Below are 14,880 nucleotides of genomic sequence, written 5' to 3' on the forward strand. Positions count from 1 at the left end.
CCCTAGTGCCGGAATGATACTCATTTTCTAAGCACAATAATGGGCCTCACTGTCTGGCCTATGTGCTGTGAGGTGGTAGGTGAAGAGATGCAGGATTGGAAGACAGGTGCAGGAGTTTGAGGGAGAGGAGGGAATTGGGAGACTTGGGGAAGGGGAAGGGAGTTAGGAGCAAGAGCTGGGATGGGAAGAGAGGCATGAGCAAAAGTGGCATGATGACATGCTAATTTTCCACAGGACCTCTACCTCATTCAGTTCACAGGATGGGTGGTGTGCTGAGAATGAATCATTGTGGTGTAGGGGGTTGAGGCTGTTGTCTCTTGGTTACATGAGCAATGTTATTTCTGGCATTTCCTTCCTTCAGAGTGCATGACTTTGTAAACTGAATGTTCTTTTAACGTAGTTTTGGGGGATGTAATTGAATATTTAAGTTTGTAAGGAACTTAGATACAATGGTGGTGAAGAAATTATAAAACAAAGACAGGTATTACAATGACAAAAAACAAAAACAAATGAACAAACAGAAAAACCCCAAACCAAACCAAATCAAAGCCACAAACCCCAAAACAAAACAAAACCTCAAACAAACCAAATCGAAAAATTCACAAATCACCAGAGCAGAAAGAGATTTAATGTATATATGAATCATGCTAATTTAATTTAAAAACACCCTAACAACAAGCAAAACTATATGCTTCAAATTTATACTCAGCTTCTATAGACACAAAATCATGGAACCTAAAGAAAGTAAACCACATGATTATAGATTTTCAACAATTGAAACAATTAATGTATAGGCTAAAAGTTTCAATGCTAGGCACCTAAGTGGCCTGATTTTCAGAGGAGATTACCAAAATTTAGGTACTTAAATATAAAAGGAAGTGCCTAACTTTAGGCATCTAAATTTTAAAAATTTTAGCCATAATGGATAAGGCCAACCCCAAAACAAACAACTGTCACAAATCATACTGTGAATACTGCAACAGATAACTTTCCAAAAGATTGTACCAAACAGTGAAAATAATGAAAAAAATTATATTGTGTTAACCGGGCTGAATTATCTCTTTGGGCATGAACGAGGATTAAAAATGGAGACTCATTTTTGGGTGAAATGGAACAAGAATTTTGTGATCACAGTATCCGACAAATGACATCTTTCCGTCTAGGTCACCAACATTTCAATTTAAATCTGCATGTATGATTTTCTAGAGCATTTGAAGGTTTCTCAGTGTTGGTATGTATGGCTGGGTTGTTTGTGTGTAACATTTCTCTTTCTAACTTCTGGACTTCTGTTCTCATATTAGTGGCTTTTTCACAGTGTTTCAGAGTAGCAGCCGTGTTAGTCTGTATTCGCAAAAAGAAAAGGAGTACTTGTGGCACCTTAGAGACTAACAAATTTATTAGAGCATAAGCTTTCGTGAGCTACAGCTCACTTCATCGGATGCAAAATGCATCCGATGAAGTGAGCTGTAGCTCACGAAAGCTTATGCTCTAATAAATTTGTTAGTCTCTAAGGTGCCACAAGTACTCCTTTTCTTTTCACAGTGTTGAGATAGTCAGACCAGGAACTGGTAGCATGAAGGCCTGGACTAAGTATACCTATTGTGGGTACTGGGATTGGTGGGCTCTGGATTAAGTGGACCTATTGTGGTAGCCAGAAGCTGGGAATGGGCTACAGGGGATAGATCACTTGATGATGACCTGTTCTGTTCATTCCCTGTGTGGCACCTAGCATAGGCCACTGTCTGAAGATAGGATACTGGGCTAGATGGACATTTGGTCTGACCCATAGGGCCGTTTTTATGTTCTTAAAAACGGCAGGCCTAGTCCCAACCATAGTTAAAGGCCTGCCCCCTGGTGGGGGAGGAACCACTAAGCCCAGGCCACAAATGATTATGTGGGAAAACGAATTAGAAAACAGCAATGGGAGTGAAGGTCAAAGGTTAAAAATTAGGGATCCAGAAGGGGACACAATGCAGAGAACCCCGACAGTGTCCACCACTCCTTAAAGATGTCTAAGGAGTCAGTGGATACCACCCACAGGAATCATACCAGTGGTATGATTTGTTAAGGGACCAAAAATAGGCCCCAAAGTTGTCAAGTGCTTCTGCCCCACCAAGCTTTCTCCTCCTGGTTTGGTGATGGCCATTTTGGCCAGTGCCAGGAGCAGGTTGATGGGGAGATCTCGCGACATCCTGGGACCATGGATAAGGTGTGCAAAGATAAATAGGTGAGGGGAAAAGTGCAGCCAGAACCTCAGTAAAAGATTTTGAAGGAACCGGAAGAATGGCTGCAGCCTGAAACACTCTACATAGATGTGACCCAAGGTCTCCTTCTTGTCACAGATAGGTCAGGTGTCATGGGATTCCATGAACTGTGCCAAATACATGCCTGTGCTCATTGCTCCATGGAGGAACTGCCAACTAATATCCCCAGAGAGTCATGAAACCATAGCAGAATACAGACTTGCCGACTGGGGCTTCCTGCCCATGGGATTAAGTGCAGAGGATGCATACTGGGGATGAGAGAGGGATTCTAGCAATGGGCAGACAGGGCAGATTAGGACTCTCCGCCAAACAAAACTCCTGACATTCCCTGCTGAATGCCCTACAAGCTCCCCCTTTTGCTCATGACTCTAAAAACAAGTTGATGAAGCGGGCTAAAGTAGTAAGGACCAGAGTGTGAGGGGCCCTTGGGTGGGCTTGCAGATGGGTAAGGGAGCAAAAGCAATCCTTCCTCTCCTATGTTCTACATTCCTGGCACTCGGGGGAGCACAGGGATTGTTTGCTTTTGTTCCACGCTGAGGAGCAGGATACCAAAAAGGGAGTGAAGAGGAAGCAGCATAGCTTAGCTCCCATTCCTGACTGCACCAACTTAAACACCCGGGTTTATGCTTCTGGGAGCAATCTGTGGACAGAGCAGACTGTACACCACCTGTGCACAAAGAGAAATACGGGAAGAGAGTATACCTGCCTGAGACATAATCTCTGGTGCTCCTGCTGAGGCAGAGCTGTTGCTTAAAAGCCAGGATCTGCCCCTAAAGATTAAAACAGCAATATTAGGAGGCATCTTGCAAAAAAATTTCCCCTTTCACGATGGTTCTGTTGAAAGCAATGACACAATCACAGCACTGAACAGAGATGGCCGTTAGGGGTAGATGTTTGGAGTTGTGTGTGAGTGTTTAGATACAAAATTTCCAATAACAAGTTAGTGATTTGTGCAAGTAACTTTTGCAAAAATGTGCCATTATTGTACTTCTTAATGGCTTCAGTTTACCCTATCAGTGCTTCTGCTGTGATCACCAATCCTCATCACCTCATTTATTAAGCTCACCTGGCTTCTAAACAGGGCATGTTTTGTGCACCATCAAGCCAAATTGATATGTTTAATTATATAGCTTTTCAAAATGTATATCCGTATTGCAACAATTCTTAAAACATGAAACCTCAACACTTTGCCTAGATTTTGTCGAGTGAGATGACTCATTATGCTTGGAAAGAAGATCTTGTAATTTTGTTATATTTTGCTGACATTAAGAAAATATTATGCTTTGCGTATGTCAGGGACAGCCAAAATTATTATTAGTGTGTGGTGGTTGCTAAGAGGTAAGATTACACCCTTATACACTATTATTAGTGTATTATACACCCTTATAAAACACATTTGAGCATGTTTTCAAGCCCCATTTTTTTTTTTGTTTCAGAAAATCAGTTTTGGGGGAATATGGAGCTGTGACTGACAGAAAGACAAGCCAGAAAACAGCATTATGTTTAATCTACTCCTTCCATGTCAGCATCTCCTGTTTGCTGCGTGGGCTGCTCTGCTGGGGTGCCTTCACATTTTTCAGCCTTTAGCACACATTCAGTGGACTTCAGAGCAAGACTCAGATGCCCAGAGGGATTCCCTGCCTCTGGCTGAGGGGTGGGATGGGAAGGAGGCTCTGGCTCTGTGAGACAAAGAGGACTGCATGCTTGAGGGTCAGCCGGCTCTGGATTACTGTTCTCACTGGAGACTGTGAGGGGATCCTGCACGTGATGGGTCACCATAAATGCTGCAGCTAGATTCTTCAGGATGTTCTCATCAATCATGGACAGCTCTGCACTATCCTGTTCAGTAACGGAAGGACTTGCATCAGCCTCTTTTCCCAAGATGTCATCATTTCTATCCTCCTCATCCTCCTCTTCCTCGTTAGTGAATTTTGCTTCTTTTATTTTTTTGTACAGTTCATTCCTCTCTTCCTGCAGTGCTCTGCAAAGGTTCTCTAGCCTCTGGATTTTCAGCACGAAGCACTCGTACTCCTTAGCCCTCATTGCTTTCTGTGATCGAATCAAAATCAGGCAAAGGTGTAGAAAAATGGAGTTCATATTCATGAGATTCACACCGTATGTTTCAGTTATAAAGATATAATTTGTTACATGCAACCTTTCTTCACTGCAAGGTAGCTGGGGTCCCCAAAGTAATCAGATGCTATTACAATCTTCCTAATTAAGTACTAATTCATCCTAGTTAAATGAAGTGTGCCACTTAAATGGTAAATAAGGCATTTTGCAGGTCTTCTGCACTTGGCTGAATTTCACCGAGAGATATGAGGCATAGGCATAGCCATGAATAATCTCTAGTGATAGAAGGACCATAAAACATTCAGAATGTCAGTACAGATAAGCACCCAAAACCTGTATTGCTTATCTGGACTTCCTGGAACACCGTGTTGGAATTTTCCTGAGAACAGGCTGCCTCATATTTTCAATCCGTCTTGTTTTTGATTGGCTGGAAATTCTGGGAGAACAGCCTTTCTTGCAGCACTTTGTGGACATCTACATTTTCTGATTCTAGCTGGATGCAGAAGTCCACAAAAATGACAATGCTGGAGGTTGCAGCAGGGACGTTATTCATTCTTTTTTCAAACCTCAGAAACTTAGTCCAGGTTACAATTAAGTTTGGGATGAAACTTTAGGTAACTTCTTATTTTATCTGAATCAGTTTCCACATCCCTACTAATTTTCTATGCAATTTCTCTATATGGGGAATATTTAAATCTATTGTGGTCCCCAGTGACTTCTATACTGGAAAATAAGCTGAATTAACCAAAGGTCTGACTTTAAAGTGCATTATTTAAAGCACATTAAACCCCTGTGTGGACACTTTCTTTCAGAAGTCAAGTGGCCTTAATCTAAAGTGAACTAAAGCAACTTCACTTCTGAATGAGAACATCCATATGGTGGTTTAATGCACTTTAAATTCACCCTTTTAGTCAATTTGGCTTAACTTCCCGTGTGGACAAGCTGTTAGTGTATGCACAGAGCCTGGCCCAGTAATATCTTGGCCTCCACAGATACGATGTTTTTTCCAAGATCTGACCTTATCAACATATACTAAGAAAAAGGGCCCTGATCCAGAGACCATCAATATCAATGGGAGTTTTCCCATTGATTTTAGTGGGCTTTGGATCAGCCCCTAATTAACTTGAAAATATGAAAAAAATTGTGAAGTAGGTTTCTCACCTCTTCAATCATGTCCAATAGAGCTTTATTACAGTTCTCAAACCTGGCTTTCCATGTAGCTGTATCCTTTTCCAGCTTCTTCATCTTCTTTGTCATCTACAGAAGCAGGAAGAGAATCACAGCAGGAATCCCAAATGTTATTTGAAGTTAGAACAACATTTTAGTTATCTTTTCTTAAACCTCTACTTATAGCTCTGTTACCAGTAACTACAATAAAAATTAATACAGCATTGTCAAAGAATGATGGCTGAGGACTAACATATAGCAAGAGACATATAGCAAGGTTTAATTTCAACTCCCCAAGCGTTAAACTTTGACACAAGTGAATACCCTCTGCCATTCACACCCACGTGCTTCAAAATAGGAAAAATGTATTACATAATTAAAAATGATTATACATGTTAAAAATAGTTAAGGCTGTGATGAAGGAAAGTTAATATTTCCCAAAGGAAATCTACATGAAGAAAAGAGATATCCTGGTGCCACAGACTACACAAAATGGTTACTTCAATAGTAATGGCCAATTTCTAAACTGATCATTCAATTCTCTCTCACTTTCTGCTGCAAAGATTACAGTCTTACTAGTGTTTTAAAGTGAACAAATACAAACACTTGATAGGGAGACTTCTGATTTCCTTAGGGCCCAATCCTCTGAGAAAGCAGGGAGTGGGGGGAGGCTGTTCTGGATTTGATTCTGACAAATAGGGAGGAACTGGTTGAGAATTTGAAAGTGGAAGGCAACTTGGGTGAAAGTGATCATGTAATGGTGGAGTATGGTAGGAGGGAGAAAGGTAGGAGGGAGAAGAGCACAATAAAGACAATGGATTTCAAGAAGTCAGACTTTAGCAAACTCAAGAAGTTGGTAGGTAAAATCCCATGGGAAGCAAGTCTAAGGGGAAAAACAATTGAAGACAGTTGGCAGTTTTTCAAAGAGATGTTATTAAGGGCACAAGAGCAAACTATCCTACTGCTTAGGAAAGATAGGAAGTATGGCAAGAGACCACCCTGGCTTAACCAAGAGGGTTTCAATGATCTAAAACTCAAAAAAGAGTCCTACAAAAAGTGGAAACTTAGTCAAATTACAAAAGATGAATATAAACAAATAACACAAGTATGTAGGGACAAAATTAGAAAAGCCAAGGCACAAAATGAGAGCAAACTAGCTAGGGACATAAAAGGAAACAAGAAAACATTCTACAAATACATTAGAAGCAAGAGGAAGACGAAGGACAGAGTAGGCCCGTTACTCAATGAGGGGGGAAAGACAATAACAGAAAATGGGGAAATGGCAGAGGTGCTTAATGACTTCTTTGTTTCTGTTTTCACCAAGAAGGTTGGTGGCAATTGGATGTCTAACATAGTGAATGCCAGTGAAAATGAGGTAGGATCAGAGTCTAAAATAGGGAAAGAACAAGGCAAAAATTACTCAGACAAATTAGATGTCTTCAAATCCCCAGGGCCTGATGAAATGCATCCTAGAATACTCAAGGAGCTGACTGAGGAGATATCTGAGCCATTAGGAATGATCTTTGAAAAGTTATGGAAGATGGGAGACTTTCCAAAAAAATGGAAAAGGGCAAATATATTGCCCATCTATAGAAGGGGAAATAAGGACAACCTGGGGAATTACAGACAATCATCTTAACTTCTGTACCCAGAAAGATAATGGTGCAAATAATTAAGCAATCAATTTGCAAACACCTAGAAGATAATAAGGTGATGAATAACAGTCAGCATGGATTTGTCAAGAACAAATCATGTCAAACCAACCTGATAGCTTTCTTTGACAGGGTAACAAGCCTTGTGGATAGGGGAGAAATGGCAGATTGCAGAAAAGATGTGGACACATTGGAGAAAGTCCAGAGAAGAGCAACAAAAAATGATTAAAGGTCTACAAAACATGACCTATGAGGGAAGATTGAAAAAATTAGATTTGTTTAGTCTGGAGAAGAGAAGACTGAGAGGGGACATGATAACCATTTCCCAGTACATAAAAGGTTGTTACAAGGAGGAGGGAGAAAAATTGTTCTTAGCCTCTGAGGATAGGACAAGAAGCAATGGGCTTAAATTGCAGCAAGGGAGGTTTAGGTTGGACATTAGGAAAAACTTCCTAACTGTCAGGGTGATTAAGCACTGGAATAAATTGCCTAGGGAGGTTGTTGAATCTCCATCCTCCATGGGGATTTTTAAGAGCAGGTTTAAGAGCATCACCTGTCAGGGATGGTCTAGATAATACCTAGTCCTGCCTTGAGTGCATGGGACTGGACTAGATGACCTCTCGAGGTCCCTTCCAATCCTATGAAGTATTGAGTGCTGTTAGCTCTCCCTGAAGTTACTTGTCACCTCTTGGGATGACTGATTTACAGTAGCAAAGCCCCTCTTGGTTGCATTACTAAATTCAGAGTGAATTTTCTGGCGTTTGGCAGGGATTCTTTCTCCCTCCTTATCAGTCTAAGGGTAGGTCTACAGTACGAAATTATTTCGAAATTATTCTATTCGAATTTTCAGAAGCGATTTTATACATTCGGTCTTGTGTGTCCCCACTATAGCGCGTGAATTCGGCGGAGTGCGTCCACAGTACCGAGGCTAGCATCGAATGTCGGAGTGGTACACTGTGGGTAGCTATCCCACAGTTCCTGCAGTCCCTGCCACCCATTGGAATTCTGGGTTAAGCTCCCAGTGCATGATGGGGCAAAAGCATTCTCACAAGTGTTTTTGTATGTGTGTCGTCAGTCGCTTCTCCTGCCATGAAAGCTACGGCAGATGAAATTTTCTCGCCTTTTTGGTGTGCAGACGCCATACTGCTTTCAGCAGACGGTGCAGTATGGTGCACTGCTTCTTTCCTGGTAGTATGAATCCACCTCGCATTTCCTCTCATCTTTCTGTGTAATCTCTATAAGTATCTACTCTTCCTCTTCCTCATCGACTGCTTCCACGGCCAACTCTGCTTGGCCATCATGAACTGAGCAGCACAGCTTCCGCTGCCAACTCTGCTCTCCTGCTCTTATCGTGCTACCGAGCTTCTCCATGTTGTCTGTCCTGGGCTCACGCCTCCATGAAAACTATAGAAGACAACCATTTCCCACCTTTTTTCGGCTATCATGAACCGAACAGCACCTCTTCTGCTGCCACTCTGCTCTCCTACATTTCGTGCCCTTTTTCCAGGATAACCCGTGTAGGCGCCATAGTGCAGCAAGCATGGAGCCCACTTAGATCTCCGCTGTAGTTTTGACCATTGTAAATACCTCGCGCATTATCCAGCAGTATGTGTAGTACCTGCAAAACTGGGCAAGGAAGCGACGACAGCGCGATTACGATAGTGATGAGGACATGGACACAGATGTTCCTAGAAGCATGGCATGTGGCGATTGGGAGATCATGCTGGCGTTGGGCCAGGTTCATGCGGTGGAACGCCAATACTGGGCCCTGGAAACAAGCACAGACTGGTGGGACCGCATAGTGTTGTAGGTCTGGGATGATTCTCAGTGGCTGCGAAACTTTCATATGCATAGGGCCACTTTCAGGGAACTTTGTGACTTGCTGTCCCCTGCCCTGAAGCACAAAGACACCAAAATGAGAGCAGCCCTCAGAGTTGAGAAGCGAGTGGCAATAGCCATGAGGAAGCTTGCAAAGCCCGACAGCTACCGGTCAGTCGGGAATCAGTTTGGAGTGGGCAAATCTACTGTGGGGGCTGCTGTACTGCAAGTAGCCAGCGCAATCATTGACCAGCTGCTATCAAGGGTAGTGACTTTGGGAAATGTGCAGACCATCGTGAATGGCTTTAATGCACTGGGCTTCCCTAGCTGCGGCGGGGCGATAGACGGAATGCATATCCCTATCTTGGCCCTGGAACACCGAGGCGGCCAGTACGTAAACTGCAAGGGGTACTTTTCCATGGTGCTGTGAGTACTGGTGGATCACAAGGGACGTTTCACCGACATCAACATGGGATGGCCGGGAAAGGTGCATGATGCTCGCATCTTCAGGAACTCTGGTCTGTTTGAACAGCTGCAGGAAGGGACTCACTTCCCAGACCAGAAAATTACTGTTGGGGATGTTGAAATGCCTATAGTTTTCCTCGGGGACCCAGCCTACCGCTTAATGCCATGGCTCATGAAGCCATACACAGGCACCCTGGACAGTAGTAAGGAGCAGTCCAACTATAGGCTGAGCAAGTGCAGAATGGTGGTAAAATGTGCTTTTGGATGTTTGAAAGCGTGCTGGCACATTTTAGTGACTCAGTTAGATCTCAGCACAACCAATATTCCAATTGTAATTGCTGCTTCTTGTGTGCTCCATAATATCTGTGAGAGTAAGGGGGAGACGGGGTGGGAGGTTGAGGCAACTCACCTCGTGGCCAATTTCGCACAGCCAGACAACAGGGCTATTAGAAAAGTGCAGCAGGGTGCGCTGCACATCAGAGAAGTTTTGAAAGCCAGTTTCATGACTGGCCAGGGTACGGTGTGACAGTTGTGTTTGTTTATCTTGAAGTTACCCACCCCCTATATATATGAAAGGAAATAAAGTCACAATTGTTTAAAAACCGTTCTTTATTATTTGTTGCACAACACATTGAGAGAAATCAGAAGGTAGACCCGGGCGGGGTGGTGGGGCAGACGACTGGGGGAGGGGGTGGAAGAGGAGGGAAGGACACGTCCAGAAACCAAATCAAAATTTCAGATATACCAGCTTTCTGCTGCTTGTGCAATCCTCTGGGGTTGAACTTGGGGAGGACGGAGGGCGGTTATACAGGTGCTGCAGTGGCAGTCTGTGGTCTTGCTGCATTTCCCGCATTAGATCCACCATACAGCAGAGCATGTCAGTTTGCTCCCCCATGAGCTTGACCATAGCATCCTGCCTGCTCTCATCACGTGCATCCCTCCTCTCTTCGTGTTCATTTAATGCTTTATGGCACTCCGCAGTTGTTTGCCTCCACACATTCAGCTAGACCCTATCATTGCTGGAGGACTGCATGAGCTCGGCGAACACGTCATCCTGAGTTTGTTTTTTCCGCCTTCTAATCTGGACCAGCCTCTGGGACGGAGTAGATAGGGGTTGAAACATTTGCACCTGCGGGAGGAGAAAAAGGGAGGGTAGTATTTTAAAAGATACATTTTAGAGAACAAAGGGGACACTTTCTCAGTGAAACAGGCAATTCATAGTACACAGCACATGTTCTTTCTATACAAGGTCACATTGTGCCTCTTCTACTGAAGTGCCTGCCACTTTGGTGTGAGTAAGCCATCACATGCGGCCGGGCAACAGAATTCAGCTTGCCGGCAGCCATGGTAAGCCCTAGGGGCATGCAGGGTTCTGCTTCTTCCGCATTCATTTCAATGCTTTCATACTGCCAGGCACCCTTTCCCATAGCAAGCAATGCCTGGTGGGTTTGCCATAGAAAAGGAGGGCCTGCGGACTCTCTGGGATAATCGCTTCACACAACCCCCCCCCAACCTCCACCCCCACTGTGTGTCTCCGATGAGGCTCTGAGCAGGGATGAGCCCTTTAAACTAAACGCGAACAGCCCAGCGCGGCTGGGTTTCCCGCCACCCCCCACCGCATGGCTCCGATCAGGCTCTCACTCACCAGAAGTGCCTTCTCCAGCGTCATGGTCCGGGAGCCCACATTGGGAGTGGGGGGAGGCTATTGAGTCCAGGGTTAAGAATAGTTCCTGGCTAGGGGGAAAAATGGATTCCCCACTTGCCACCTGTGCACTGTCATCCTCCTCCTCTTTGTCCTCCAATAACTCCTCCTCCTCGCTCCGTGCAACTCCCCCCTTCCTTGCAGGTATCCATGGACATGGTGGGGTAGTGGTGGCATCACCCCACATAATTGCATACAGTTCATGGTAGAAGCGGCATGTATGGGGCTGTGACTCAGAGCGTCCGTTCGCCTCCCTGGCTTTTTGGTACGTTTGCCTGAGCTTCTTGATTTTTGTACAACACTGCTCTGTGTCCCTGGAGTAGCCTCTTTCTGTCATGGCCCTGGAGACTTTAGCATGCGAATTTGCATTTCTTTTTTTGGAACCTAGTTCTGCCGTAACACATTTGTCTCCCCAACATGCAATGAGATCCAGTACCTCCTGTTCGGACCATGCTGGAGCTCGTCTGTGAATACGGGACTGCGGATTGTGTCTCTTGTGATGGGGGACTCTGCATGGTTACCTGTGATGGTGGACTGTGCTGATGGTGACCTGTTCAGGAAATGAAATTCAGAAGTTCCCGGTGCTTTTACTGCCTACCTGGCTAGTGCATCGGAGGTGAGAGTGTTGTCCAGAGCGGTCACAAGGCAGCATTCTGGGATAGCTCCTGGAGGCCAATAACATCAAATTGCATCCACAGTACCTGTAACCCGGAACTGTGATCTCAATTTTAGCGCTACTCCACTTGCCGAGGTGAAGTACAGAAATCAGATTAAAGAGTCCTTTAAATCGAAAAAAAACGGTTTGGTCGTGTGGACGGAATCAGTTTTATTTCTAATTAACTCGGCTAATTCTGAAATAACCGTGTACTGTAGACCAGGCCTAAGATTTCCCCACTTCAGCTCCTGCTCAGGACTAGACTGTGCCTCCCCCTGAACAGGAGAGGAGAAGGAATGGGGATTCTTTCCCTTTGTGCACTCCTGCAATGGGTCCAGACACAAACTCCTGAGCACGCTCCTGCCTCCCCCTGGAGTGCAAACCATCACAAAAGGGGCACAGGGAAGAGGTAGGGCCATGCCCTTGCCCTTTGCCCAGACTGCAGAGTTGGCTGGCTATGCTAAGGGGAGCAGGTGCAGTATGTGTCTCCTGAGGCACAACTCCTAGTGGAACACCTTCTGGGATGATCACCTCTGCAGTGTCCTCAGTACAAGCCAATAGCTAAATACCACAATCTTCCCTTCAGTCTTTACTCAGACCTCACTCCCACTGAAGACAATTAAAGCTCTTTTCAATCAGGACCTCAGAATTTTGAGCCCCTGGAACATGAAAATTATGGGCTAGATTCTCTCTTGTGTTGCACTTTGTGCAGTCATTTAAACCATCAGTGCAAAGTTGGGGGACAACTCTGACTAGTTGCATTTTAAACTCCCTTGGCAGTGGGTAAATGGCTGCATGAAGTGCAGGGCAATAGTGAATTGTGCCTTAAATATTTATGCCAACACTAAACATTTTATGCCAATTCATAGATGGTATTGAATGGCCATCATATGAGCCATCAGGTTAGATTGTAAGCAGTTCATTGATTATACTTCTTTATTCTTTCACATACTTGTTATTTCTTTGCTGGAGAAGAGAGTGGAAGCTTTAACTTCCAGTGCCAAGACACAAGGGGCCAGATTCCAAACTGGTATAAACTAGTGTAGGTCTATTACATCAGCTGAAGAGCTGGTCCCATAAGTTTCTGTGAAGAGGAGATTGTGGGTCTCTTTTTCTATTAGACGTTATATCAGTTGACAGAAATCAGAAACGTACACAAAGTATCAAAGCAATATTGCAATATGTTCGGTCTTCCTGAGCCCTATCTCACATCCCACTCAAACTTGAACTAGTTTGTTTCACCCAAGTGTACAGAAATGTCCCAATCCAAAGATAAATGATCACAAAGAAGAATCATGTGTATCGAAATGGAAAGTGTCAGATTTTAGAAATGATACACGCTACTCACTTTTTCCATCTCCTGTTTGAAACTGGCAAACACCTCATTGCTTTTTGTCAGTGTTTTCTGAAATTCTTCAAACCTTTCAGAATAGAGGGTGAGCTACGTACACAGGAACAAACAGATCAGTTTCAGAAGCTCAATGCGTGCAAATTGAATGAACCTACACCATGTTTTAATGTTAATTAAATGAAAAGGGAATAAATATGATTCAATAATAATCCTTTTGTGCGTGCAGAGCAGCTTTCAAAGCATCACATTAGTGAACTTAGCCTCACTACACCCTGATGAGGTTGGGAACTATATTATCCTTATATTAGAGAGGAATAGAATGAAGAAGAGCAGAAAGATTGAGGCCAATATTTTCAAAAGTACGTGGGAGCTATGGGTGCTCAGCATTCTGAATATCAGGCTCAAGGTGGCATGTGGGTACCCAAAAATTGGAAGAATGTCAAATAAGTACAGACTTGAAAAATTTTGACCTATGTGGCTTTCCTAAGGACCCACAGGCAGAGAGCAGTAAAGCCTAGTAAAGAACCCAAGGGCTCAAAGTCCTAACTGCAATGCCTTCCAAAATGCCAAGTGTGGCCTGGGCAGTTTAAAAAGCATTTGTAACAAAGGCATAGTAGACCCGTCTTAGCTGGGAGCTTCAGCTGGCAGTGGCTTATCCCAACGTGACACATTTCCTGCCTATTTCCACCTTGATCTTCCCTTCCTTTATCAGTCTTCCCTATTTTTATCTGTGTGTTTGTGTCTCCTCCTTCACTCTCCTCCATTTATCTCACCTTCTATCCTCTCTCCCAATTCTTCTTGCTTCTTTTGCTCTCACTTCACTTTCCCTATTTTTAAATCTTTTCCCTTTCTCTCCTTTCCTTTTTTCCTTTATTCTGAGTCTTGTTTCTTTTCCTTCTCACTTTGTGCTCTTTTTATTTATTTCCTCTCTCCTCCCTACACCTTTATGTTCTCTGGTTGCTTTCTCCTTTCCTGCACCCTCTAGCCAGCCTCCTCTGAATACTCAACTCCCTGACCTCACCTGCAGTGCCACTTCACAGGGAAGCAGCAGAGTGAATTGAGAAGGAATCTAGTCAGCTTTATTTTCTGGCTTGTACCTGGAGTGGAGCAGCAGGTAGGGCCAGCAAAAGCAGAGTAGCAAGGGTCTCTTGTCAATTTCACTTTGCTGTTCACACATGAAGCGGTGCAACAAAGCAGGAGAAAAGTGCTATTACAGTGTGCCAGTGTAACCTTTGGGCAGGCTAGAGTTCACTTCATTACCCTTCTCCAGTTCCTAAAAAAACCCCAACTCCCACAGAAGAGTAGCTGGAGACCAGGAGTTCAGTCTCTAAGGATTTTCAGCAAGGATGCACAGAGTCAACCTCCCCACATTGAAGTCCCAAAAGGAACTAAATAAATGAGTTTAATTAAATAACTTTATAAAATCTTATGATAAAGAAACAAATAATCTAATTTGTACAACATGAAACGGCTATTTTATCATCCACAGACATTACCTTCACAGTTATACATAAACATAAATAAAGAAAACAAATTAAAATCTGAACAGTTCAGTCCCCACAGAAATGCAGTGAGAAGAAAATGAAAGTTCCCAAAAGCTTAGGGTTTGTTCACCTAAGTCTCAGTTAGAGTCTTTGATCACTAAGTCTATACAGTCTGTTGAGTCTAAAACAACATCTTCCCTCCACTTGCTTGTAGGAATCTTCAGCTGGAATCCATGCAGACTCCTTCTC

At 43.8% G+C, this 14,880-nt stretch overlaps 1 protein-coding gene across 1 annotated transcript in view; it reads right to left on the reverse strand.

Moving 5' to 3' along the window:
• Nucleotides 1-3,639: 3,639 nt before the first annotated feature.
• TXLNB (taxilin beta) overlaps nucleotides 3,640-14,880 on the reverse strand; it is a 66,011-nt gene continuing 54,770 nt past the window's right edge. Inside the window, exons 8-10 of the mRNA XM_038394350.2 lie at nucleotides 13,145-13,237; nucleotides 5,499-5,594; nucleotides 3,640-4,313 (exon numbers count right to left, since the gene is read on the reverse strand). Of these exons, the coding sequence (XP_038250278.1) occupies nucleotides 3,768-4,313; nucleotides 5,499-5,594; nucleotides 13,145-13,237 (735 nt within the window). The 3' untranslated portion in view covers nucleotides 3,640-3,767. The remainder of the gene's footprint in view (nucleotides 4,314-5,498; nucleotides 5,595-13,144; nucleotides 13,238-14,880) is intronic.

The sequence above is a fragment of the Dermochelys coriacea genome, chromosome 3 (genome assembly GCF_009764565.3).
Source record: "Dermochelys coriacea isolate rDerCor1 chromosome 3, rDerCor1.pri.v4, whole genome shotgun sequence".
Lineage (NCBI taxonomy): Eukaryota > Metazoa > Chordata > Testudines > Dermochelyidae > Dermochelys > Dermochelys coriacea.